Raw genomic sequence first — 25096 nt, 5'->3', positions numbered from 1 at the left:
ATGCAAGATACGTATCATAATTATCATAAAAGAACGTATCATAAAAGCAGGAAACCATGTTAACAGTAACAAAACCACACAAAATCATATCTAATGCAGGGGGCCTTTTGTATCATCCTTTGTAGGGTTTTTGCCTGGAATGTCGACGTCATGGCGTTTCGTGACTTCTTTGTCAAGTACTTCTATAGATGAAAACTAGATTGATTCCTACGGTTAGTTGCATCACATTATAGATGAAAATGGCAACAGTTCTGTACTAACGGGTAGAGTTGTGACTGGTATGTATGGTAACGATGCTAATGATAGATTAATAATCGTAACGTCTGCTAAAACAAACTTACATCAGCTGTATGGACTATATTGTTAATTTTATTTTATTATCATTTGTTTTTTATGCTTAAAAATCCTTAAGATAGAATAATTATTATAGATTAACACAGGTATTGAATTTCCCTACATCCCAAGCAGAATCGGTTTAAACAACAGGAATACCATCTACCAACGAAGGCAGCTCCTGATAACATGTTTTGTTTCCATGGGTGGTGTTTATTCTCGGTAGGATTGTTCCAAACATTGACGTCAGTGGGTGTTGTTTATACTCTCTATGCTCGTGTGCAAATTATTTGTGTACAGGTGGATCTCATTTGCGTTACATTGCAATAAAAACAGGCAGTAGTGTTTGTTACAGTATGGCTGAGGATCGATAGCAAATGCAGGAAGATTAAATCAGTATTTTCTATCTTTGTCATCACATGCAAGGAAACGTTGGGGTTGTAGTAGATTTGTTGTCGAAGCCGACGTAAAAACATTTGAATATGAAGTTACTTATTACAATAATATGTGTGATTATGTTTGCAAGTTCAGTTCAAGGTACGATTACATTAAGTATTTCACGCATTCTTGTTCAAAGACCAAAAAACTATCAAAACATTTGTCATAGTTTGGACTCCAAGAATGCGTTCTTGTTCTTATACATTCACTGCAGTATGCATGCACATTTATTTGTGGTAAAAAGCGTCCTTGTTATGTGTAATTTCTTATTCTATTTAACAATAAAAGAACAACATATTTTGCATGTTATACTTTTGTTGCAGCGCAAACAAAGACAAACCAACGATCCAAAGAACGAGATTGTGACCGTTTGCGTCGTGGTAATTTATGCATGGTTGGTCATGCAATTCTTACATATTTCGTTATATTGTTTTATTTTCAGTTTGTGGAAACTCGAGTTTAATTAAATTCTTGTGTTTTTAGTTTGTAAACACTCGTCTCTACAGATAACATGTCCCAGTGATACCAGAATCAAAGTAAATTCTGGGTTTTTCGGACGGAAACATCCATTCTCAGAGTAAGTGTAATTTAAGTAATCAGATAAATTTTGATTTTGTTAGTTCAACAACAATGACCATTTACTTGTGGTTACTGCAAAAATACGTTTTTTTAACAAAACCAGATGACAAAAATCGAACAGTATTCACCTCGCAATAACTTGCATAGACTGTTGCTGTAGGAACTAATGCGTTTCCTCTGGTTCTTTTTCAGAGTTTGTAATTCAACATCCCTTTATAAAGAAACAAACTGCGAACAACCAGGATCTGGGGAAAAATTGAAAACAATTTGCAACAGCAGAACACAATGTACTCTGTCGGAAAGTGACTTTCTTCCTGCCGGCGATCCTTGTGTTGGAACCGCTAAATATATCGAAGTTAATTATACTTGCGCTGGAAATACAGGTAAGTTTAGTACAAAACATAGCTTACTAATAATTAAAAAATTTGTGATTGTTAAAAAATTGCCAATAATATAGTTTGTTCATCACGACTTTCTGCAAACTTTGACCTTCTTACTTGAGATGATATACAATAACTAGCTTTAGGTCACTTCATACATTCAAAATCCAAATATATGGCATTCCCTCAAAATGTTTTGTTTTCTTTGCAATTGTTTGTAGATATCGGCGACACGAGTGACAACTGTTGGCAAAATGGAAACAAACATCGCTGCATCGGTGAGTGAATTGAAAATTTCTGGGTGTATAGTTTGAGTCGCTCTATTTACGATATACCATGTTCAAAACATTTATTTATCTATTAATAGGCACAGTACAATGTCAATGCACATAAACTGACAATGCCGTTAAGGCAAAATTAATGTTATTGTATCAATTTTAATAAAAATCGCTTTGACGCTAATCGTCTGCCATTCTTTGTGAGTAATTTTGGACTGTGCACATTGAAACTTGATGCTCATTTAACTGCATGTATTATTGGTTGTTTAATTAAGGAAAAAGGCGTTTCAAATGTTTCTATCATTATTGTTTTTTTACTAATTTTTGCACTAAATTTTAAACTTGTAATAATGAAGTTTACCAAGGATTTGTTACAAACAGTTTGTCAAGGCAGTAAAAGAACGCTTGACTGTTCAGAGAATGAGGTTATTGAGGTGGAATCTGCTTTCTATGGAAGGAAAGAACCCTACACAGTGTACGTAAAACAGTTTCCTGCATTTAGACCCGGTGCAGATTCGTTCTTTTTCATGGTCGTGGGATCGTTAGAGTGAAATAATGGAAAGTATTTAAAAAACTGCGTAAATGTATCAACATAGCTTATCGAGTGCAGAGCAGTGAGAGTCAAAAACAATTACTCCATAACAATGTAAACACATCCTTGATAACGTAGATTTTGTTAATAAAAGGTGAAGTTGTCACCTAAATTTCGGTGTCACAAACAATACAAAAACTTTTTCATTTGTAATTATTGCTCCGAAAGAAATTGCCGACAGTCCAAGGAAGATACGAATTGTGACGCCGAACACTCATATGATAAAATCAAGTCAATTTGTCAACACAAGTCATCATGCACACTGCGAGCATATAATACGACATTTGGTAACCCTTGTAGAGGCACTAAGAAGTATATAGATGTGGAGTACAAATGCAAACCATACAAAGGTATCAAATTCATACCATCAAGAACAATATGCCTTCTATCAGAAATACATGAGAAAAAAAATTAATTCATAGGTCGCCTGCAATCGGTGGCTTTTACCATTCTCTTCAGGTTAACCGCAACACGCCCCTGGTTTGCAAAATGTAACGAACTGTGTCAGTGAGCTATTGTATTATGCGCGTGATTTCAATATTTGCTCGTTCCTAATGTTTGTCAAGGAAAAAAATGTTTGAAAATATACCTGGCTCCCTCATTTTGACATGATCGCATTTTGCCATTGAAATTATTGATTGCTCAATAAACTATTTGTTAAAACTTTGGTTGGTTAAATAAATAAAATCTATTGCAGTTCACGTTGGTGGATTGGTGCAATCAGCCATTGGAAGTGATCCAGGCAACCCGGACGATTTGCTCAACATCGAAACCATCCTGTGGAATATTTCCAGAATTACAAGTTCATCACATCAGGGGGTTAACAAACTTGGGAATTCCTATCTAAGTATCCAATTCGTGAATCAAAACATGAGCTATTACACATCCAGTCTACACCTCGGTTCAACTCACGTTAAATTCACTCTAAACACAAATACTTGCACCCTTATTATTGCTGCAGTATTTGAATTTAAAAGCAACCGAACCACAACACCCACGACCTTGCTACAAAATTCACCAAAACTCTCACAAATTATTCCCATAGCCCCTGTGAACACAACTTACTTAGTCGTTGTCGGTTGGTGCCAACCATTGAATAACTCCAAAGAAGCACAACGGTTGCCAGGCAACATCTCGTATAACATCCAATCATCTTCCATGGATTCCGCGTGTCGAATGGTTGTTAAGGAAGGAAAGAAAACCAAAAATCAAACAAAGATGTCATTGCAACCAATGTGTGTTTTTCTTGATCCTGAAACAAAAAGGTTTTCTGATCGTGGATGCGTCACCTCCAGTAATGAGACAACAGGTCGTGTCACGTGCAAATGTAACCACCTCTCTATTTTCACCATCCTTATGGCTGTCAAACACGTAGTTATCCCTTTCGGTGTAAAGGTTAGTAAAAATATCCCGTTATATTTAGTTGGACATCAGAAACAAATACCAAATTTATTTTCAGATAACAACCTACGTCACAGAATCTACATCCGTTTTTTTTCTACTGCTCACTGTTGCAATCCTTGTCCTTTTCAACCGCAGTGGAGATCGTGTTCCGGTTCAAATCAGTTTGTCATTCTCGCTTCTTCTGCTTCACATTTCCAGCCTGGTACACGACCGTGTCGTCATGTATGATCAGCCATGCGTGGCCTTAACGGTTGCCACTCATTATTTCTTGATATCATCAGGTGAGATTAAACTCTAATACAATCTTGAAATTTCTTGCGGTTGCAATTACGACGCAAATACACGTTGTTGATTTTTTTAAGGTATGTGGTTTCTTGCGGATGGAATACGTCTGTTCGTGGCAATATCAAACCCTATCGAATTCCAATTCATTCCCTCGTTCAAACTACTTGTTACATCAATGACCATCGGATGGATGATACCTGCTGCAGTTGTTGGTCTTGGAGCTTCCGTAGGTTTTATCTACGGTCTCTATATTCAACCACAAACATTCTACCAACAATGCCACACATATCAAAACCAATCATCACCAATTCCCAAGTACGATCGATGTTGGTTGGCTCCAAACACTCCCATCTTCTACTTCACCGTCATCGCTCCTCTTGCTCTCGTCCTTCTCATCAACCTGATCATTGCAATAAAAACATCCTACATAATGTTGAAATCTTCGAGGATGAAGAGAAGAGGACAGGAGTCTGACCACACCAATGTCTTGAAGTGTGCAAAATCATTTTTCCTTCTTTACATCACGCTGGGAGGAACTTGGGCGTTGGGTTTTTTTACTGGTAATCAGAAATACATAAAGTCAGTTTCGAGATGATTGCAAACATTTCCGTTTTACAGGCATTGGAAACGAGATCACAAACGAGGTATTCATGTACATCCACAGTGTGGTCAATGGTTTGCAAGGTTTCTTCGTTTTTCTGCTCTACTGCGTCATGAATAAAGACATTAGAAAACATATTCTTGCTTGCATCGGTTGCCATTGCTGCGGAGACAGACAACGCAACAATCAAAGCAACTAGAAATGTTGTTTGTCCATCACTTGTATTTACATAACCCACTTTCACACCCACGTTTTTGACAAATGATTTGCTTGTGTTTTGTTCTGTACGTGCGAAAACATAAAGACAAAGAAAGATCGACATGTCGTGAAACATAGAAATCCGTTTGAACGTTCACAGTCAGATGCCGTCTGCTAGTTTCTGTTATATGTGAAAATTGAAATACTACACTAAATTACAGTGTTAATATTCGCACAGATTTCTATGTTAAGTGTTTTAAAATATGGAATGTGCCTTTCTGTGTTTGCGGTGTTGTTTGGCTGAACTGTTAATCCTAGAAATTTGTGTTTTATCAATTTCAAATGCAGAAGTTCCGTTCTTTACTGTGACTGCATTTTTTATGCTTGTGTAACAATAATTATCATTACAGGTATTTGTGATCCAGCCTGCCTATGATGTAAATTTTAGTATTTGATCGTTGTGTTACAGTGACTCTTGCGAACCTCCGATATCGTGAGGTCATGCCTTTTGCAGCACAAGCACCTTCGTGAACCATAAAAACATTCTGTTTATCAGATATCTATAATGCGCCATTGTTCAGTATTCTGTATCCGTTCTTGTATTATGTTATCTCAAGCGTTACATAACATCACGTGATAAAACCAACCAATCAGCTCCCAGTACAGAGATCATAAAAAGCACTGTGTGTATTTGTAAAATCATTCTTTCTTGGTGGAATCAACATTTTATTTTTGAATCAATGTTTTACTTTCAAGTTGTAATAACTTTAAACTTCTATCGAAGACTTCGTTATGTGCTGTAATGAGGGACTGAGTGAAATTATCGAATACAATACTTATCCATGGAACTTTTTAAGATCTGATTATTTTACCAGAAAAAGCAGCATACTTCACGTAATTACCGATACTCATGCGCTAGCGTTATAGGCGTATACAAACGATTACACAAAACGACAAAAAATGTCTAGAAATATATAAGGTAGCAATTAAATTGCTTTAAAATCAGATACGAACTGAATAATCTTTAAGGTTTATCTCCCATACCTTCTTTTTTCGTCAATTTGTTGATAGTATTTTTTGAGTTGTATATTTAAGTGATAAAAAATTAAAGTTATTGATTTGGGGTTATTATTAGTCAAGTCAGTTTTTAATACGACTCACGAGCATCACCTTGTGGTTAAAGTCATGTTGTTTTTACTCGAAACATTCCAGCAGCATGTACGTCACAACGAGAAAAGGTCGCGAGCGACTTGAATTTATTTTGGGAGTTGCGTTTTTCGTTGAAAGTACGGGGGCCCATCACGCGCCTAGCTTAGTTGAAGCGGCAATTTTACTCACCAAGAGTATGCTTTTATTTGCGGGACATTTGCAGAGAAAATCGTTTTGCGTTGAGTTGCGGTGTAACGACAAGTGTCATGCGCGTATTGTGTCAAACTAAGTCAAATTTATTAAATTGGTGAGCTGAAGTTATCCCCAACAAGTATTTTTGTCAGTTTCAAATCTTAAAATTTACGTAAATTATGTCATTGATGAGTATGTTAAATCTCCGACTGTATAGTAGTATTTATCACACTTCAGCATATCAGGACTCTGGAATTTAAACTTTTTGCCACTTGCTACGAGTACTAAACTTGCTTTTAAAAACACATTTCATGCAATATTTGTTTAAGAATAAAGACTACAGTTAAGTGAACTACTCTTTATTCACTAAATTTGCTATAAATGTTTATTGCGTTTGTTTCAACAGATTTTATTATTACAACAAATATTGTTTAAGAAATGGGTTAAATGAGTGAAAATGATTAGCAGCCTTGTTATCGGTAAGTTCCCATCTGTTTACACAGACCAAAATACAAGATTGGAGAAAATGTTGTGTGTGGATTATATATATATAGGCCTTAATGCATTTGTAAAATGACTGTCAGCTGATGTGTGTATAGTTAGATTTGTAACATGTAATTTAATGCCTTTTCTGAAGTGCCTCATAGTAAACTTCCATAATGTTAGGTTTGTTTGTAATCCATTTTTTATCATTCAGCTGTTGTGCTTCTTGGCACTACAAATGGACACTCATGTCCAGCATGCCATGAAACTTGTCAAGAAGAAGGTGTTTTCAGTTGTGAACCATGCATATGCAACTCCAAATGTAGTGCAGTAAGTTGTTTCTTCTTTGCATCAATTGCTTATCATACATATATATTAATTCTTGTGTTTATTTTAGCGACACGCCACATAAAAAATACATTTCGTATTTGATGCAATGTGATTTAAAATATTCACTTCATGCCATATATTGAACTCCCCTTCTATCTTTTTAGCACTACGTTGTCTTTTTTTTTTTATTAAATTAGGAATGGGTCTAATGCAAAAACAATTGGGATTATGGGAATGTTTTCTTCACTATGGCCTTAGATCTTATAAAATGTATTATATTAATTCTTCAAATGTTTGTATATGTTGTGTATCTGATAAGTGGAGCTGTATTAGTTAAAACAATTTCGTGCTTTTATAGTTTATTTACAGTAAACCATACCAATATCTCAATGACAACTTTGTGTGTGGTATATATAGATATATAAACAAGGCCTTTGTTATTTTCATAAAATTAAATTCATATGGTTTGTCATTGCAAGTGAACATAGCAGATGTTAATATGCAAAGCGTTTATTGCTAAATAGCTGAAATGTGGATTTTTTGTTCACATCAAAAATGCACTAACCGACATGGCTTAACTGCATTAGCTGCTTGGCATTGAATCACGCCAGCCGTTGTAAGTGAATAGAGATATTCCCATGGCTCATCACCATCCCTTTCTGCGGTGAGCAGATCTTTTTAAGGTTAAAGCCCAGCAGTGGGCCAAGTGCGTTTGCCTCACTTTAATCTGATTAAATTGCCTCTGAATGAGGAAGTGCAGCGGAAAAAATATTTGAGGAAGTGGTGGAGGGAAGATTAAATATAATGTGGTTTCAGTATTCCCAATGCTCTGTGCTCCTTAACCAGCATACACTAGCTGCTATTTCCATTGCAGCGACAAAAAGCGTTGCTTTTTATATCCCAGTAAACAAATTCATTTGTTGCAAAGGGTGCATGTATGATGAATGAAACAAATATATTAAATATTATCAATGAAAACTGTTTTTTTTTGTTTTTACTGCCTTATAACAATCTACACTGAGGCAAGATCCTTGGACTAACATCTTTTGAATCAAAACCACATCAAACCATATTGCTGTCAGATTACACTGTGTACTTGCGGTCGGCATATTTCCATGTAAGGATTAATTTTAAGGCAACATGCCTGTGGTGGCTGGGAGTGCCATTGGTTTTTGGATTCGAAAATCTTTCATGTACACATTTAAATGCTGTTTGTTGCCTTGTCCTTTTTTGTAGCTTAAAATGAATGATTACTTATTGCTGTAAATGTATACATATATATATATATATATATATATATGTAATTGGGACAAAACTGACAATTCCAACTTTTACTTAAAGTATTTCCCATGTCAGTCTTATGTATAGTGCCGGCTTCCAGAAAATATACAAGATGAGTTTCGTGCAATGAAACGTTAAATGTCAAACTCGCAGACACTTGGAGCACATTTTCCAAAAAAAACTCAAATGTTTTTTTGTCTGCGATCAAGTCAGTTTAATTAATCTTGACGAAAGGCGACAGTTGAAAGGTCAAATAGTGGATTGACCAATTCCAATTTAGTCGTGTCAGGAAACAGTAAACTGTTATTCAGATCAGTTCACACACTTCTCACTGAGCCTGTTGTTGATCAATGGTGCAAAAATGCACTTGACTGCTTTCTGCCTCAAGGCATGTTTGTCAGCTGTATGATTATGTGCCATCATCTCCACTTAGCTTTGAAACTTGAGCCACGCACCAAAAAATTGTGGACAGACATTTGCAACAGTTTGATTTCATCAAATGCGGTGTTAAAGTATACTTTCTTCCTTGATAATTTGGAAACACTTGATATAAACCCAAGTCGTACAAATACTTGGTTGAAATTTGCTTTCCATTGAGCAGTCGTTTTGAACACAGCTGCATTCATAATCAGTGCTAATTCGGAATGAGTTGAACACAGCTGTATCAGCTTTGGCATTTCTATTTAGAGCAATTAACTCCAAGTTTTTAGCACTTAAAAATGTTTTTATACTACAGGACTTCTGCTCGGAACCAAGTAAAGAGTGTGTCTTGGTGGAGTTCAAATGTTACTTACCTCGTTGTCCAAAACTGCCAACCTGTATAGGTGAGGTTTCATCTTGTTTGTTTAAGTGTGATTGATCTACTTCTCCTCCGAAACCATTTGTAGCACGAAAAGATTTATTGCATGTCTTCCTAATGATGCGCACACACTCCCCCAAGCTTTACAAATTTGTTTTAGGATTTTTTCGTATTTGTGTGATAAATTATATGAAACAAACTGCACTTTTTTTTCTGATGTGTTAAAGATTTTATGCGCAAAACTTAAAGTATATAATTCTAGATATTCTGTAGTTATTTGAAACACAGATCAAAAATAATTTATATTATTTTGCTAGTATAATAGTGTTGAATTTACCAAGTACAATTTCAACATTAAGCCTGCTTTTCATGGCATATACAATGTGTCACAATTTAGGATAAGAAAAAATGTCCTGGTGAAAGGGACAAAATTACACTTAATGCTTTGCCCAACAGTTCTGTAGCAATGGCAACCCAACCATGAAAGCTCATAATTTGACCCAAGTGCCCGTGGCTTATGCTGGCATTAAATGCGTATACAGTGAACATTTTGCTAATAAAACTCTACAAGGTTGTGGTACGTAAAATCAAGTAAAACATGTACATTTCTTCTGGTTTTTATTGGGATGTATTATTACTTTTTGTTTCTACTACTTTTCTGTAAGATATTTTTCATGGTCTTTTTTAATTTATGTTAAAAAAAAGTTATTAATATACAAACCTCATCAGTCTGGTGGTGTAAAGTCAACTAAAGGCCTTATCTAGAGACAGCAGTAAAAACACAAACATTAACTATGGCAACAAACTTTCCAATAAAAGGTTTCAAATCTTCAAATGTAAAAAAATCTTTATTTTTGAGTGGGCGGTAGATGTTCTGCTTGTGGTTTGTGTGGGTTGCTTGAGGTGGCATTCCTCATTGATAAGCGATGAGTCATTCTTGTTTGTCTTTTCAATGAGGTTCAGTATTCTAATTGCTTTTTTCCACCATGGCACAAATGTAATTTTGGGACAAATTTCAAGCAACTTTTGTGGTACAGTGGAGTGTTTAAATGGGATTAGTTCTGCATACTCAATGACAGTCGCCGCTTGTGCTTAATTTGCAACCTGATATGTTTTGTAAACACTCGCGTTTGCCGCAAGTACATTTCATGAGCAAAACACTGTTAATGTGAAATATCAGAAATCTTTCGAAATTCATGAGTAAGATTGAATGTTTAAACACTTATTGCTCTGTTATTTTCCATATTTTTTTGTAGATTCTCTTTAGCTTAGTTTGTTTCATGTACATTGTGTATACCAAATTACTGTTCGTAATTGCCTTCAATTAATTGATATTTTTTAATATAAACATATTTGAATGCTGTAACTTCTAAAGTATACATACATATTTTACAAATAAGACACAGTGGTTAATAGCATATTTTCATTGTCCAAAAACACAGAAAGTTTGGGTTTAAATCAAAGAACTTCTGAGTACAAAAACTTTTTCGCCTTAAGACGTTTTCCAAATGATCGGATTTACTCCCAACAGCCGTCAATGTGGGAAGAAATTAATTCCCAGATCAAATCATCATGGAATGTGGAACTTTATACTGGCTCTTTTGTTGTGTTTTGTTTTCCTGTTCCTTTCCTTTGTTCACCAACATGTTGTTATTTTAGGGCACATTTCTTGATCTTTGTTACATCACAATACAGTCCATCGCTTACATAATTATTTAAGAATATTACACTGTCATTAGTCGATCAAAACAGCTATTTCATTTAAAGACTTTTGTTATATGTCTTTACATTCTGATTGCATTTAAAACATTCTTGTGAAAACCAACATTAATTTATAACAAAAAAATAATAATTTGTACATTTACACAAGGCCCAAAATTATCAGCTTTTTCAGTAAATTAATAAAGGTTCTACTGATTATAAAATTAATATTAGTTTTCACAAGGATGTTAGAAATGCAATATTTGTACATATAACACTGCCTCTTCAGACAAAATCAATTTTGTAAAATTTTAAATGATCTAGCTGGCTTTAGTCTGGAACATTTAAAGTTTAAAATAATTTTATTTGTTACCTTTTTTTACACTTCAGATGTGAACAAGACATGCAATGGTTCCCCATTGAGAGTTAGCAATGGCCCAGCGGTTTTGTGCAGCGAGGGCGCACATGAATGCCCAAAGGACTATCAGTGCTCAAAGGTATCGAGTTACCCGCTATCAGTGTGTTGCAAAGAAGACATTAAAGTGGAGAAGCCTGAAGGTATATAACATCATGACTTTCATGTGGAAGCCATCTTCATTTTCAATTTACAGCTGTTAAACCTGTTTGGTTCACCCATATTATCTTGCCTAAGTGTGATTAGGAAAATAACTTTATATGATTTAGCTGGAGTTAAAGTTATAATTTTGTAATAATCACAACTGTTTTAAAATTGGACAGGTTTATTTATTTGGATTTATGTTCGAAAAAAAAATTATACAAGTTAATAAACCTTTTATAAGGCATTGCACAGAAGGTATAATCTCTCTATTTGTCATTACCAATTGCCCTTGACTAACTATGCCTGTGACTTGTGTTGCTCGCTTTCTTTCGGAAATGCAACGTGTGGCATTTTTGAGAGCGGCAGCTCGCCTTGCCGTCTACCTGTGACCTATGGTAGGTCATCTGAAACCATTGCCTTTGTCATGCCTTGTTGAATCATTACCAGAGTCTACCTGCAACTATTTTTCAAGTCAATTCAAGGGTGTCCGGTTGTGGGGAATAGCTGACATGGACCTGGCTTCAGTGTCTTGTTTGTTTGCTAAATAGAAGGGTTAGGTCTGAATTCTGTTTCACTTGGCTCAATTGCCAACAAAAAAAGTTATTTGTGTAAAACTAGTTATTTATTCACAAGCTAAAAGGTTTTTTTTTAAACGTGTTCCCACTCCCCCAAATTTTAACAAAAATGAAGCACATATTCTTCCTAAGAAACTGACTAAAAAAGGCTTAGTTAAATCCATTTCATTAATCTTGCTTTTTTTCTACAGAAGAAAATTTAAAGTGGAGTTGGCCGGTGGATCCAGGTTCATTTATACCAGATATTGAACCAGGTGGATACGACCAAATTATTTCTACACTTTGTACAAATGTAAACCAGACATAACATGTGTTGTAGCATGTGTAAAACATGCGCACAATGATAGTGGTTGTCACTAGTATTTCTATGGTTGTACAATCTCTCTTATTTCCTGGTATTGTGATGCTGTCACTTATTAAAATGCGGTAATGTTTAGAGCAGTTTAATTTGCTTTTACAATTTTTAGTTGTTTTTGTCTGTAAAAAAATAAAAACGAATATCTTTTGCCTTGGGCATGATGATGTTAAGTTAAATACTTTTTATCGCCCAAAGTTCTACCCAAACATACTTAATGATTTGTGTTTCATTTATGATACAATAAACGTATAAAACCATTGTGTACAACCGCCAAGCAAACTGTTCTGGTAATTAGGTATACAATGTTGTCCACCATTGTTATCATGTTTTTTTTGCATGCAGTTGACCCTGGCAAACCGAGCGACAAACCAGGTGGTGATGATGATTGTGAGGAATGCATACAGGACGCTTGTCTGTTTTTATCATGTCCAAACTACCCTGAAGCTGTGTGTGTAACAGACGACTGTTCCTGTTCATCCTATTTTATGGATGCCAATCAAGAAAAAGTCTACTGTGAGATTCGTAAGTACTTGCGTTGTTCACACTGTAGTTTCATGTGAAGTTTGCTTGTGTTTTCCGCATTTCTTTTTCATTGTATAAAACCAGGGTAACCTAGAACACCAAGGGGTTGGCCAATCTATGTGGCACATATCAGGCCTGCATATTAAAAAAAACGCACCAGGAAAAATACCTTTAGAAATCAATGAAAGTTGGTGATAGCTGGAAGCAAGTTTTGATCAAATCCAACCTATCCAACATTAACGTTAATTAAATGAAAAAGAAGGGGTAAAAGTTACGACACATCTACATCTAGAGTAAAAAATGCACACAGGAAGCATAAGGTTGTCCACTTGTCTCTGGTACTCAGTTTCTCCAAACAATATCACATGTTTTTAAATGGTGGCTATAACAATACAAAGGTTTTTTGTTGTTGTTGAAATCATTTGCTGACTAACAATTGGTATCGATACTTCAGCAACAAGCCAACATTCAGCATTCACAGTAAAATGAAAAGTTCACGTTTACTCCCATGTGGCAACTTATAAGCATGGCTTTTAGCAGAAGTGCCGACAGATATTGTAACCATGCTCCCAGCAGATATTAAACCTTGCGGCGTCGCTAGCTTGCCCTTGAGTCAACAACAAACTCATTTATGAGCAAGCGTTCACAACCACCTACTTGAGAACACCCTTTTGTGCTATTTACTTACAGGAGATCACTATTTGCCAAGCCCACCATCTTATTAAATGCACAGAGGGTGTGGTAATCCCGTTGTAATGTTTTGCGTTTCAGTATTTTAATCCTGTGTGGATCTCTATATTTTGGATAATGTGTTGATAAATTCACATTTAGTTTTTAAAAAGCCATTGATTTGTAAAAATTGTGTTATTCTGAGGACCGAAATATTGCAGAAAACACATATTTTATTTTTTTTGTTACTTACACTGATAGTGACATGAGTTTTTGCTGCAGTGTCAGAAAAAATTATATTAATGTTTACTGAAATGTGAATGTAGTGGCAAAATATTTTATTTTATCTGATTTTACAATTTGTCATAATTTACTGTGACATAATAGGTTTTAGTGTCAACCCGTAACAAAATAAAAGTTTTATTACAATGTCCTTGTTTTTTTCTATAGCTCCTGTATTTGACTTGTCATCAACAACAGCAGCCAAAATAGTGTCACTTGAATCTAGTGATGACGGGGATTCTGAAAGTTCAAAAGTGATAATGCAGCAAGTGATCATTGCATCTTGTGTGGTTTTCCTTTTTATCGTCATTCTTCTCATAACTTGCAAGGTTCGTAAAAAAAATCTCCCATCGTAAAAGCAAATCGTTGTTGTTCTCCCGAGGTGTGGTTTGTGTCTAGAAAAATGCCAAACCACAAAATTCATGTAAGACTTTCGTCATGAGCTCTTCTGACAACTTAAGCCAAGTGACAAAGTAGTTATATGTCATTGTGTAATTTACTCTCTTGTCTTTCAGTAGGCGAGCGAGGTTATATGCATGTCATGGAATTTATTGCCCTTTTACTGTTAACATGGTATTTAAACCTGGCAAAATTGTCAAAGTTTTTTCATGTTTTTATATTCAGGTAATTCATTGGAAAAGAAAAAGTATGTTCAGAAAACAACAGGTTGGTGTGTTTATGGTTTTAAATCTTTACGTTTACTTATTTTTTGTTCGTACTAGTACAATAATTACTTATATCAAATGCACTAATGGAAGTGATAAATATATTTTGAATTCTTTTAAACGCTGTATTTCAACAAATGATCATTAAACAAAAACATCTTTTATGTAACTTGTATTTATCAAAAATAATTACATTTTCATGACAAATTTTTTTCTCGGCAGGAAGAACAATTGAAGCCTCTTCGTGTTGGGAACAACAACAAAATGGACATCGCGTAGAATTTCAAAAAGGGTTCTCACAAATTTTACTCAGGCCACATATGAAAATTATAGAGTGCCTTGTACTTTGGACAAAGTACTTGAATGCATGCTATGAACTGTACAAAAACCCCTTCACTTGCTGCTCATTTAATGTTGTTTTCCAATTTTTATTGCGCCGTGATTTCACTGTATTTTTGCTGGGCTTTTGTGAGAATTCACCCCATCAGAATAGTAATCTACAACCCGCATGCCTCGATACTAAGCCAGGTTTCCCGCCGTGCGGCCACAACCGTTTTTTTTTAAACTAAATCACGTTTTCATTTTTGCAAACTTTTGATGTTGCATTCGCCAAAGGTAGTCCAGATATAATGGTTAGATTGCATTTATATGACTCCCCAATTCTATTATGACGTAACAACTCTTGGTTAAGGTGTGTCGCCGAATTTTGTAAGCATGACGTCACGGTAAACGGGTTGTGGAGCTCTGCACTGGTGTATTTCGATTTGTGTTTGGAATTTGGTAAATCATCCCTGATAAGTCAACTGTTACAACAGGTTTTCTTCCGAGACACGAAAGCCACCCAACTGTAACTTTCCGTTCGTGCTGATGAAATTGTGGGTTTACATTGACAGAATACATTTTTTTATAAATTTTTGTTTTAATGGTTTATCAGTTGCACTAACTTCTTTAAATTCTGCTTTGCCTCGAACTAAAACGCATACTCCCTATGTAATTATGTTGTCGAGTTTGGTTTATTTTACTAACGTTAAACAGTGCCATTTACAGTTTGAAGACGGCTGTTAAACCATTTGTACTTGTGCATTTCATGAGGAAATTTCATATACACCAGAACCGAGGTGCTTGTTACATCACAATGGTGCTATGCGTCGTGTAACACGCCTGCATCTGAAATCAGTTGTATCAAAAAATCTTTCTATCGAGTCAAGTGTTTTCTGCAAACGTTGAGTGTATTTTTTATCCGCCGGTGTATCAAATTATTTTGTCAAGTTGTGTTCGGAGGAGATTTATTGTGTTGTAAATTACTCTCGCTACAGGTGCGTGTGGACGTCTGCGTGCTTTCTAAAGGTGTTTTTCACATAACTTCTCCTTGTGGAAGTCACAAATCTAATGCAATGCACATTAATTTTGTCCAAGGAAGATAGCGAAACATTTGGAAAGATTTGCAAAACTTTGTGAAATTTGATGTTAACACGTGATATATATGTTTATTAGTCATGTTTGTTACAAACATATGTGGACCCAGTGGGATTGACGAGTTAGCTTTTTGAATTTTTTTATGGTTGCGTTGTATTTTGTAGTTTACGCCAATGTCTACTATATAAGTTTCTTGGAAGACGAATTTTTTTGCTTTGTTTTTCAATTTGCTGTTGTTGTTTTACGTCATATTCTTCTCACTTTTCTACTTCGTCAACAAACATTGAACGTCACAAACGCAACTGTTACGAAACAATTTACACGGACCACCGAATTGTATTGTGGTTTGCGATAAACAGTTGCTCCGCATGAGGCGCTCGTGTGCCGTAAACCCAAACCGCATTTGAATGTACACCCAAGCCTTACACGTTCATTGCTTACGGAAGTTTCACATTATGCCAATACGTCACTTCTGTGCATTACGCGAGCAACACATTTCTGTCACTTGATGGCGCAGTGCTGTTGTGGTACTGTCATATGAAATCATGTAAAATAAAAGTTCCTTGACCACCATAACCAGATGGTTCCTCGTATGAATTCTAAAATCAGTTGTAAATTAGATACAGAACATACAGGTTTTCAAACTACCATTGCCTTATGCGTACGTTTTCGAACGAACGGAAAATTTCCTGTACAAAGGCTTTTTTTTTGTTTCAAGAAGAAACAAACAGAAATAGACCAGGAGCTTTTTTAACAGCAGGAGCGTATGACGCAGCTAAAAATTAGAACGTTTTGATTTCACCGCAAGGTGGTGCTGCTGAGCTATATTTTGACGGATTTGCTGAAACATCGGTAAAGTCAACCCACCCATGCATTAAGAAAACCTGACCGAGGTTCTTGCCAAAGATAACCTAGGTTCCAAATTCCTTAGAACTCTGGACTTTGCATCCAGTGATCCGAGTTCAAATCTCGGTAGGACCTCGTTTCTTCTTTTAATCGCAATGGAACGTTTAGTTGGTTTGTCATTGCTTTACATGGTCCATGTGTGACGGTTTTGCGATTGTACCTTGATTCGTTGAATTCCTCCACATTTTAATAAAATCGAGATATGGTGGTCATGATTTGTATTTTTATCGATAATCCCCGCATCAATCCACAATGTCACGTGATCTCCAAACAAGCGACCTCGCTGCGACACATTTTGTTCTCAAATGCACCAAATAGGGCAGTATTTTCAACGATTCGTACACACAATAGAATGCTGCAATGCCTTACAACCGCACAGCAAAGCATAGGAAACAGAAATGTGCTGATTTTCTAGAGCGGCTGCACGTGAGAATTGTGGTTTATGTGACCAGTTCGTTCAATACAATGCACAGGAAATTAACACGTACACAACTGGTGTTAAAGCAGGTATGCAGAAACACACATTTTCTCGTGGTATGTCTTTCGCGTTCAATTTTTATGGTAAAAGAATTGTCATTCAGTACAATTATACACCTACCGAATTGCACTTATACTTCCAATAATATTTTCAAGTTCCAATTGAAAACAAGTGTTTTCAAAAGCATTTTTGATCTCCACTGTTTTTTTTTTATTTTCACCGAAATTTCAATAACACAACATTTGTGCATTTATTCCTTTAGCGATCATAGTGTTATACATAATAATAAGCGGAGAACGAGAGTCAATGCAGGGCAGGCGCATAAGGAAGACGTCACACGAAAGGGCAACAAAAACAACAATGCAACTGTTTGTTCCTGCCAGCAGGACCATTGGTTTGTTACTAGTCCACAACTACTTGTACTATGAATAGGCCCAGTGCATTGCGATGTATTACAGCTTGGCAAAATCACTTGTCCACCTAATTTTTGAGGTAGACAATAGTGTAACCTGATCAACAGGTCAAGCTGTGAAGCCAAACATCCAGTGCCCATTTAGCCAAGAAACATTGTCAATGCAATACATATGAATATGTCAAAGTACAGAAAAAGAAGTACTTGGTTTTACAACATTGAATATTGAAGTTACAACAAAGCTTCTATTCAAATAAATCGAATATACCTTAACTATCACATAAACGTGGATGTAAACAGACATTATTTTACAGCTGGCACATCAAAAGTGTGCTCTGGGAAAGGAGTTACATAATAGGCACATGTTATTGTTTTTTTTGTGAGAAGTTCATGCGCTGTAAGGGTTTGAAAGGCACATATAGCGAAAATTTTACAGTGTATCACAATTAAGATACTCGATGCCAACCATTACACTGTCAACATACTGCTGATAAATAAATTGTAACTGCTTTTTAGCTAGTATGTTTTTAAAGGACAACGCAGAATATTTGTATCTCTAAAGGTGAGAAGCAACATTGATATGCTTTGCAGTAAAAGGCATTTTTAATGCAACAAAAACCACAACTTCAAAACTTGCAGATAGTCCACACAAACCCCCTTTCAAATAAAGATGCATTTCAAACTATTTTCAACCACAATTCAGTTATAAATATACTCATCGACATTGCAAACTATAACAATACTAAATTTAGATAATAAAATACTTTCGTTTGGTTAAAAAGAGTTACAGGCCGTCAAGACAAACTTATTGTCTAATTGTAACATGGCAGTCATGGTGACTAAACGCTTACAAGTGCATACAATTCAACGAACTAAATAACGAAGGGAACTTTGGCTTGAAATAAAAAAACAAACAAGTAAATGAGGTTGGGAATATTATCGAGTAGTTTTCTTGTGATGGTTATGCTCGTGAAGTGTGACCTGTAACAACAACAAATACGCTCAAACACAAAGCAAAGACAATTTAACTGAAATTTCTATGGGCAACCTTTCCACCAAAATATTTAGTTTGGGCATGAAAGTCATTATAACAAAACATATTCCTTGCACTATCGTAACTAAATTAAAGTATTTTTTCAAAAAGTTTGGAGCAACATGGTCACAGCTTAGCACAAAAAAATACCAGTGGAAAATCATTGAGAATATGAGAGTCACTTTGTATATGTCGGATATATTTACCTGAGGAGGTTGCATTTGTAGTGAACTTGTTCCAGCGACAAATAACGGCTGAACATCTGAAAAAATATGATTAGGTAAAAATCAACATTTCAAGGAAAAACCTCATTCTTTCAATAAATAATGAATTTTTAAGTTGTAAAATAAAGGAACACTGCATATTTAAATGTTACAAATTTTTTTCTTTCCATCAGTCGTGAAATTACATTGGTTTTGGGTTGTTTACTTACTTGTTCTGGGAAAGGCTGTGTAGGAGTTGAGAAGAGCGATTGGAGATTCATCAGTTGCCTTTGCAGTTGCTGCAAAAGCAAAATATCACAGTTACTTTGAAATCATTTTCAATGTTGATAATGCACTTGTTTAAACTCTATTCTTGGAACAACATTGACTACTTTGCTATGCCAGATATTTACAAATAAATTGTTAGAAATAAATAAGAAAACAAATTAATCTATGTGTTGACTGTATGTGCAGAATTCCTACCATAAATGTGTTTCTGCTGTGGACTGTGGTGCATGTCAGATGACAGATCCTGAGACATCGGTAGCATGTGCATACTAAATTATAAGATTAATTTTTAATTTAATTTCCAGTGATTTTTGAAGGAAAAGGGTTGCTTAATGCTCCACCCATGATACAAAATTTTGCAACATTTTCACTTCATATTAACTCAACAACCAACAAATGTTCGTAAAAAAAACAAGAAAATGATTTACCTGGACGGAGAGTTTGTGGCTAGTTGCAAATGTTGTGAGTTGAGTTGCGCTGCTCCTTAAACAAAACAAACAGCATAAAACAAGCAAGAACAAGTGGGTAGATAAGTTCATTAAAGTATTAAAATATTCACCTTTTCCACATTTTAACTAACAATGCAAGTAAAAGTACTAAATTGACCACACTGAGCAAATGTTAGTGAAAGTTTTTTTATTCTCACACAATAAATTTCTGTTCATAAAATTAGTTTTGCTGAATCTCACCATGATGTGTTGACATCAGAGTAAGTGCAGGTGCTGACGGAAGGTGAATAGCTGCAGATTTTCCAACATCTGAGCTGTTCATTGCCACCAAGTTCACAGGAAGCGACGATTGCTGTTTACATAATTTTCAGGTTAATAGTGACATGGATACAAATTAGTATTAATTTGATGGTCCTTGTGGTAGGGTCACAATGTCCATCCAAAGATTTCAGACAAGTGTTGAAAAGCTTTGTATGGCAATTAGTTTTTGAACAGCTGCAAGTCTTACCTGCTGTATAGGAGGTGTTGGTGAATGCTGGGTATGTTGGCTTGAAATGCTGTTTAATATGTGATATGTTTTCTGTGCCAACATAGCATCCTGCATAAGAAATGAGAACAATGTTAGTCGAAAAATATACAATTAATTAATGTTTAATATGCACAAGTAAAAATTTTTGTACCATAAGCGATTTCTAAACCTAAAACAATTTAAGCAAACAAAAAACACTAAATGCAATAACAACACATAGCAACAAATATCAGAAAAAATACAGAAATTTACAGAAAAATGTTTACCTTGGTTTCTTCTGGAATATACGATAATTCTGGCTCCTCAAAGCCCTGTGCGCTCATTCTTTGCTCATCATGTGCTGAGTTTGTTACAACTGATGAATCTCCTGGATCCGGAGAGTTCAGGCAGGTTTGAATCAATTGTTTTCCTAAAAGTGGCAGGACTTCCCATTTACACACTGTGAAGTAACTGTACAAGCTCTACTAGTAATACCATTTATTAACAGAATCGAAACTATCATTGCACATACATAGTTTTACTGATCTTTTTTTTGCATTGATATTTATTTCATATAAAGTAATGGAATATATTTTTGTAATGAGGTTGCTAACATGTTTTGGTACACAGACAAAACATTTTAAAGTGTATGCAACACAAGTGAAATGTTATTTCATATTTTTTATGTGGCTTGAACACACTTATATTAGACATTTCATTTCAAGTAAACAGTTACTTAACAACACTTTGTTTACCTGCTTCACTTGATAGTATAGGCTGTAGTTTACGGGTGGCAAATGTGTACACATGACCAGTCTCACTTGCCACAAGCAACATAACTTGTGTGCCTGTCAGTGTTGCCAACTCGTGAGCCTACAAAAAATACATGATATTAGAGTTTGTGTTGCAAAAATATATATTTAAAATATTGTTTTCTTGTAGGACTTTCTGGATAAACATTTCAGTATAACATACTGTGATGTATATGCATATTGTACATCACAGGTTCCTATTGTTAGCGTGTCACATGTCCCTTGTGGTCTATATACTGCTGACTTGCTGCCAGTCAGTAAGTGGAGGTATAATTTTAGATCAGACCGCCGAGCAGGTTTATGAAGCCTTGTTTGGAAAGGGTAAGTTTCTGCTTAACATCATATATGGGCAAGAAACTTCAACCATTTTTTGCAGACAACACATAAGACAAAGGAAACTATTGCACTTCTATCAATAGCTGACAATACAAATGATCATTCAGAATAATTTTCCCAAATGGCAAAAGAACATTCGTAAATGTTAAGGATGTGACATAAGATTACAAATGTGTAAGTTGCGGACGTCTCATGCCATTTGTGGTATTTTTGTGACATCATTCAAGACAGCATTGCCTAATAGGTCACATGACGTGTGTTGAATTAAAGTGTGCGTCTTGCACTGCGCACGGCATGTGGTGACTAGTCTATGAATGAATTCTGACGTCAATTAGTTTCCTGCGTCTTCACCCACTATTCAGTGACACTCAATCAGTTGATTCAGCTTCAAAAACTGACTTAAATCAATATTGTATTCAGGAAAGTTTTGCATTTTATTGTTGTACCTACCACTACACCTACCCACAATAAGTTTGAAATATTGATTTATACATGCCTTAACCCGTGTAGTGTAGCTAGTCGTTTAAAACTGTTCAACCACCAAGAATACATGTTATAAACATCAAGACAATGACATTTTTGTTGTTTGCACTATGTGTCATACTTAAAAATATAGATGACCAACTTTCGATATTCACTTGTCAATTTTAAACATTAAAAAATGACATGTCAAAAATAATATAATATTTTGTAAATCCAGGTAAGGAAATTAAGCAAAATATTTAGCAAAATTAAAGAAAAAATTGAACTAAGTAGCGACACTGTTCAAGGCTGCAATTTCTCCAAATGACACCAAAAGGTAATACTTTTCACAAAACCACACAAGTAAAATTATATACAACAAAATTCAAAATAACAAGAACGCCAATCCTTGAAATGTGGTATTTGCTTTCGATATGTTTACGACCATTTAACATCTTTGCAACAAATTTGTTCGTGCGACATAACATTGTAAATTTAGATTTAAAACTACATTATTTTACTTCGGAAAGTAGCAAAAAAACAAATAGTAACCTTTTTCATTATTCCAGATTTCCTTTTGCTGAATGTGGTGTAGCGTCTAAGCTTGTTGTCAATGAATTCCATGTTAATCTTGACTCGACCGCGTGTCTTTTTGCCCGTTTTTGGCTGCGGCGTACCCGGGTTAGAGCCATGACTAGAGTTGTCGTCCAAAGGCAACGAATCGTCATCAGAGTCCAAAACCAAACCGTCTTCACCTCTAATGCCGTCCAGACCAGCGTCCAATCTTGATCTTTTCAGGCTTGTCATATTTGTTGACAGAAATTTCCTAATTTATTCTCAAAAACTGCCAAGAACACCAACGTATGCTTAAAATTCGCGCTGTGTTGATAGCAGCTGCGCCAGTTCCGTATTTGGCTGCTGACTCGAAACAGCTGACTGCGTTGTGACGACACAAAACGATGCGCGCGAAGAAGTAAACTCATTCAGATGATAATTGCTTCCTATGCCGACAATATTAGTACTATCTTCAATCAATTTCCCACAAATATGTGCATTACCTAATGCACCTAAAATTACTTCACCAGAAATAACAGGAAGGGCGTTTTGGAACCGCATTCTTTTCCGCGGATGAATACGTAGCTAGAGAGAGTACGCCCAAATATGGCGAGCGCTCGACATATATGGCGATGTGCTGCCAAAAAAGGAATGTAGTCAGCACATGTTACTGCCATAAATGGACTTGTACCTGCACGTGGAGTGCGCAACGATGTGTAAACATGACAGAAATAAATGGAGAAGGTTTTGTGCAATCGACTTGTGCATTTTACGACACTATTTCCTGTTTTTGAGGTACAGTGTCGATGAAATTGTCTTTGACCTGTTGTTGCATTGACAATTTTGCCTTTTATGCGACCGTTTGGGCAGCAATGCAGGCTTGATGTGCGGCATTTGGAAGACCTGCCAAAATTTTGCGCTTTGTGTGGGAAAGTCACTCCTAGATGGCGTGCAAAGTGAACTCAATCACGAAGCACAGCCAATTCCCGCGGTATTCTGTTCCAGCCCTGTGTCTCACAAACAATACGTCATACTTATACATCTCACAAAACAAGTCTGGAATTAGCATTGCAAGAATGAAAAATCTCACAATGCAAATTTTGACGATGATTTGTAGATTAGTGCTCGCAAACAGATTCACCTGGCCACCAAATTTACCTATGTGCAATCATTTGGTTTGCACATGAGTATTGCAAAAATATCGTGTTTTGATAAATATTGCTAAGGCTACACTGATAAAAGTATATCACCCAAAGCATGAACGTAATTGAGCTGACATATGCTAACTTGACAACATAATTAAATTATTTTATTTTAACTAGTCCTGCCAAAAAACGTAATTGAGCTGACATATGCTAACTTGACAACACGTCGAAATTATTCTCAGCGCATTCCTGCAAATCTTATCAGCCCGCTGTCACTTAAAGCGTCGCATAATTCCACCTCTTATCACATAATGTGATCGGTCATGTTATAAAGCGCGGTTAACCAAAGAGAGAAGGACGCGGGAATATCGTCCGAGGCCGTCTGCCAAGACCATAGAAGGAAATCGGAAACGAAATTCGCGAACGTGTTTACCGCGAAAGCATCGACGCACCCGCATCCACGTCATTCCCTTTCCGGGGGTTCCCCCGTATGGCCATGGAACGCACAGCCACGTCGTGGCAAGATAAAGCGAATTTTGAGCCTAGTGTGTTTTTTTGCCTCAACAGCAACTTGATAGCCGGCTTAGCCTCGGCTTAAGAAATTTTAACTGTCTCCAGAAAAACAACATAACTCTTTACAACTTGCGTTGATATGCATAATTATGCAGTACTTCTGCTTTCGACAAAGACTTAAGCTTTGAGATATGTTTGTTTAGAAAGAGGTTAAAAAACTGTTTGCAGTTAGTTACCACATGACACTGACTTTATTTTCGCAAGCGTTTACCCGACAAGAACAACACGATTGCTGAAACAGTCCATTACTACATACACAATAATGTTTAAATGGCAAATATACTGGGATGTGCATGTGGGCGCCAATCCCTTTATCTGGTGTGCTTGGTCTGGGTTTAAACTCAGCTCCTATGACTTTTCATGCATCGATGTTAATTGCAATTACTGCTGCAAACAGTTCTATACCATTAACAACCAATCAAATTCAATCGTTTGATCAGAGCACCTGAATACACAGTCTTTTACAATTATAATTTCTTTCTTCTCATCATACTGCACCTCATATAACCCCAATATCCAAACCTTTAAAAAACATCACTTCTTCTCTATTGCAAGAAAAATATTCAAATGCGAAACGACAGAAATAATTTTCTTCAATCATTTTTTAACGAACAATCAGTTGAAGCGAAAAAACAGAAGATCAGTTTTGACGAATTCCGACCAAAGCAAAATTTATCGAATCGAAATCTTTTGAGCGGTTGCTTTTAATCGTAATGACACGCGCAAAGACGATACGCGCCCTCCTTTCATCCCTTGCAATCGAATTGTGACGCAACAAACGACTCGTCGCGGTATTCGATGCAGCCTTCCACTGAACTGTGACGTCATTCGGCGTGCTGGTCATTTCGTGACGTTGGCAGTAACTGG

At 35.9% G+C, this 25096-nt stretch overlaps 3 protein-coding genes across 4 annotated transcripts; 2 read left to right on the top strand and 1 right to left on the bottom strand.

Annotated features, from left to right (window-relative positions):
* The first annotated feature begins 4153 nt into the window (after positions 1-4153).
* Positions 4154-5089, top strand: LOC145889930 (adhesion G-protein coupled receptor G2-like). Its single transcript, XM_082980980.1, has 3 exons — positions 4154-4285; positions 4367-4849; positions 4908-5089. The coding sequence occupies exons 1-3, from the start codon at positions 4225-4227 to the stop codon at positions 5087-5089; spliced, it is 726 nt and encodes a 241-aa protein (XP_082837106.1). The 5' UTR covers positions 4154-4224.
* Positions 5090-6833: 1744 nt separating this feature from the next.
* LOC145888717 (uncharacterized) lies at positions 6834-16637 on the top strand. The gene is made up of 9 exons (XM_082979539.1): positions 6834-6908; positions 7127-7242; positions 9260-9347; positions 11414-11581; positions 12349-12411; positions 12858-13037; positions 14157-14317; positions 14613-14654; positions 14876-16637. Exons 1-9 carry the CDS (start codon positions 6887-6889, stop codon positions 14930-14932), a joined length of 897 nt encoding a protein of 298 aa, XP_082835665.1. The 5' UTR covers positions 6834-6886; the 3' UTR covers positions 14933-16637.
* A 795-nt stretch (positions 16638-17432) lies between these two features.
* Positions 17433-22854, bottom strand: LOC145888983 (uncharacterized). 2 transcript variants are annotated; one of them, XM_082979852.1, is made up of 10 exons: positions 22509-22854; positions 21102-21219; positions 20634-20776; positions 20347-20436; positions 20079-20190; positions 19818-19866; positions 19585-19658; positions 19332-19400; positions 19105-19160; positions 17433-18846 (listed from the first exon to the last, which is right to left on the bottom strand). In XM_082979852.1, exons 1-10 carry the CDS (start codon positions 22761-22763, stop codon positions 18802-18804), a joined length of 1011 nt encoding a protein of 336 aa, XP_082835978.1. In that variant the 5' UTR covers positions 22764-22854; the 3' UTR covers positions 17433-18801. The 2 variants fall into 2 exon arrangements, with proteins under 2 accessions (XP_082835978.1, XP_082835977.1); XM_082979851.1 differs by having other exon boundaries at positions 17434-18846; positions 19818-19872.
* Between the last annotated feature and the right edge of the window lie 2242 nt (positions 22855-25096).

Source organism: Ascidia mentula, chromosome 2, assembly GCF_947561715.1.
Source record: "Ascidia mentula chromosome 2, kaAscMent1.1, whole genome shotgun sequence".
In the NCBI taxonomy this organism is placed as follows: domain Eukaryota; kingdom Metazoa; phylum Chordata; class Ascidiacea; order Phlebobranchia; family Ascidiidae; genus Ascidia; species Ascidia mentula.
Note: the sequence above shows the minus strand (reverse complement) of the source record. Positions and strands in the feature narration are given on the sequence as shown.

Bases quoted from the DNA above. Each gene is read 5' to 3' on its own strand.
- LOC145888717 (XM_082979539.1), top strand. From the start codon at position 6,887: ATGATTAGCAGCCTTGTTATCG. The intron at 13,038-14,156 runs GTAAGTACTTGC...TTTTTTCTATAG, and splicing joins AAAAGTCTACTGTGAGATTC to CTCCTGTATTTGACTTGTCA. The intron at 14,655-14,875 runs GTTGGTGTGTTT...TTTTCTCGGCAG, and splicing joins GTATGTTCAGAAAACAACAG to GAAGAACAATTGAAGCCTCT.
- LOC145889930 (XM_082980980.1), top strand. From the start codon at position 4,225: ATGTATGATCAGCCATGCGTGGCCTTAACGGTTGCCACTCATTATTTC. The intron at 4,286-4,366 runs GTGAGATTAAAC...GATTTTTTTAAG, and splicing joins TTATTTCTTGATATCATCAG to GTATGTGGTTTCTTGCGGAT. The intron at 4,850-4,907 runs GTAATCAGAAAT...TCCGTTTTACAG, and splicing joins GGCGTTGGGTTTTTTTACTG to GCATTGGAAACGAGATCACA.
- LOC145888983 (XM_082979851.1), bottom strand. From the start codon at position 22,763: ATGACAAGCCTGAAAAGATCAAGATTGGACGCTGGTCTGGACGGCATT. The intron at 19,659-19,817 runs GTAAATCATTTT...CTTATAATTTAG, and splicing joins GCCACAAACTCTCCGTCCAG to TATGCACATGCTACCGATGT. The intron at 18,847-19,104 runs GTAAATATATCC...TTGTTGTTACAG, and splicing joins TACAAATGCAACCTCCTCAG to GTCACACTTCACGAGCATAA.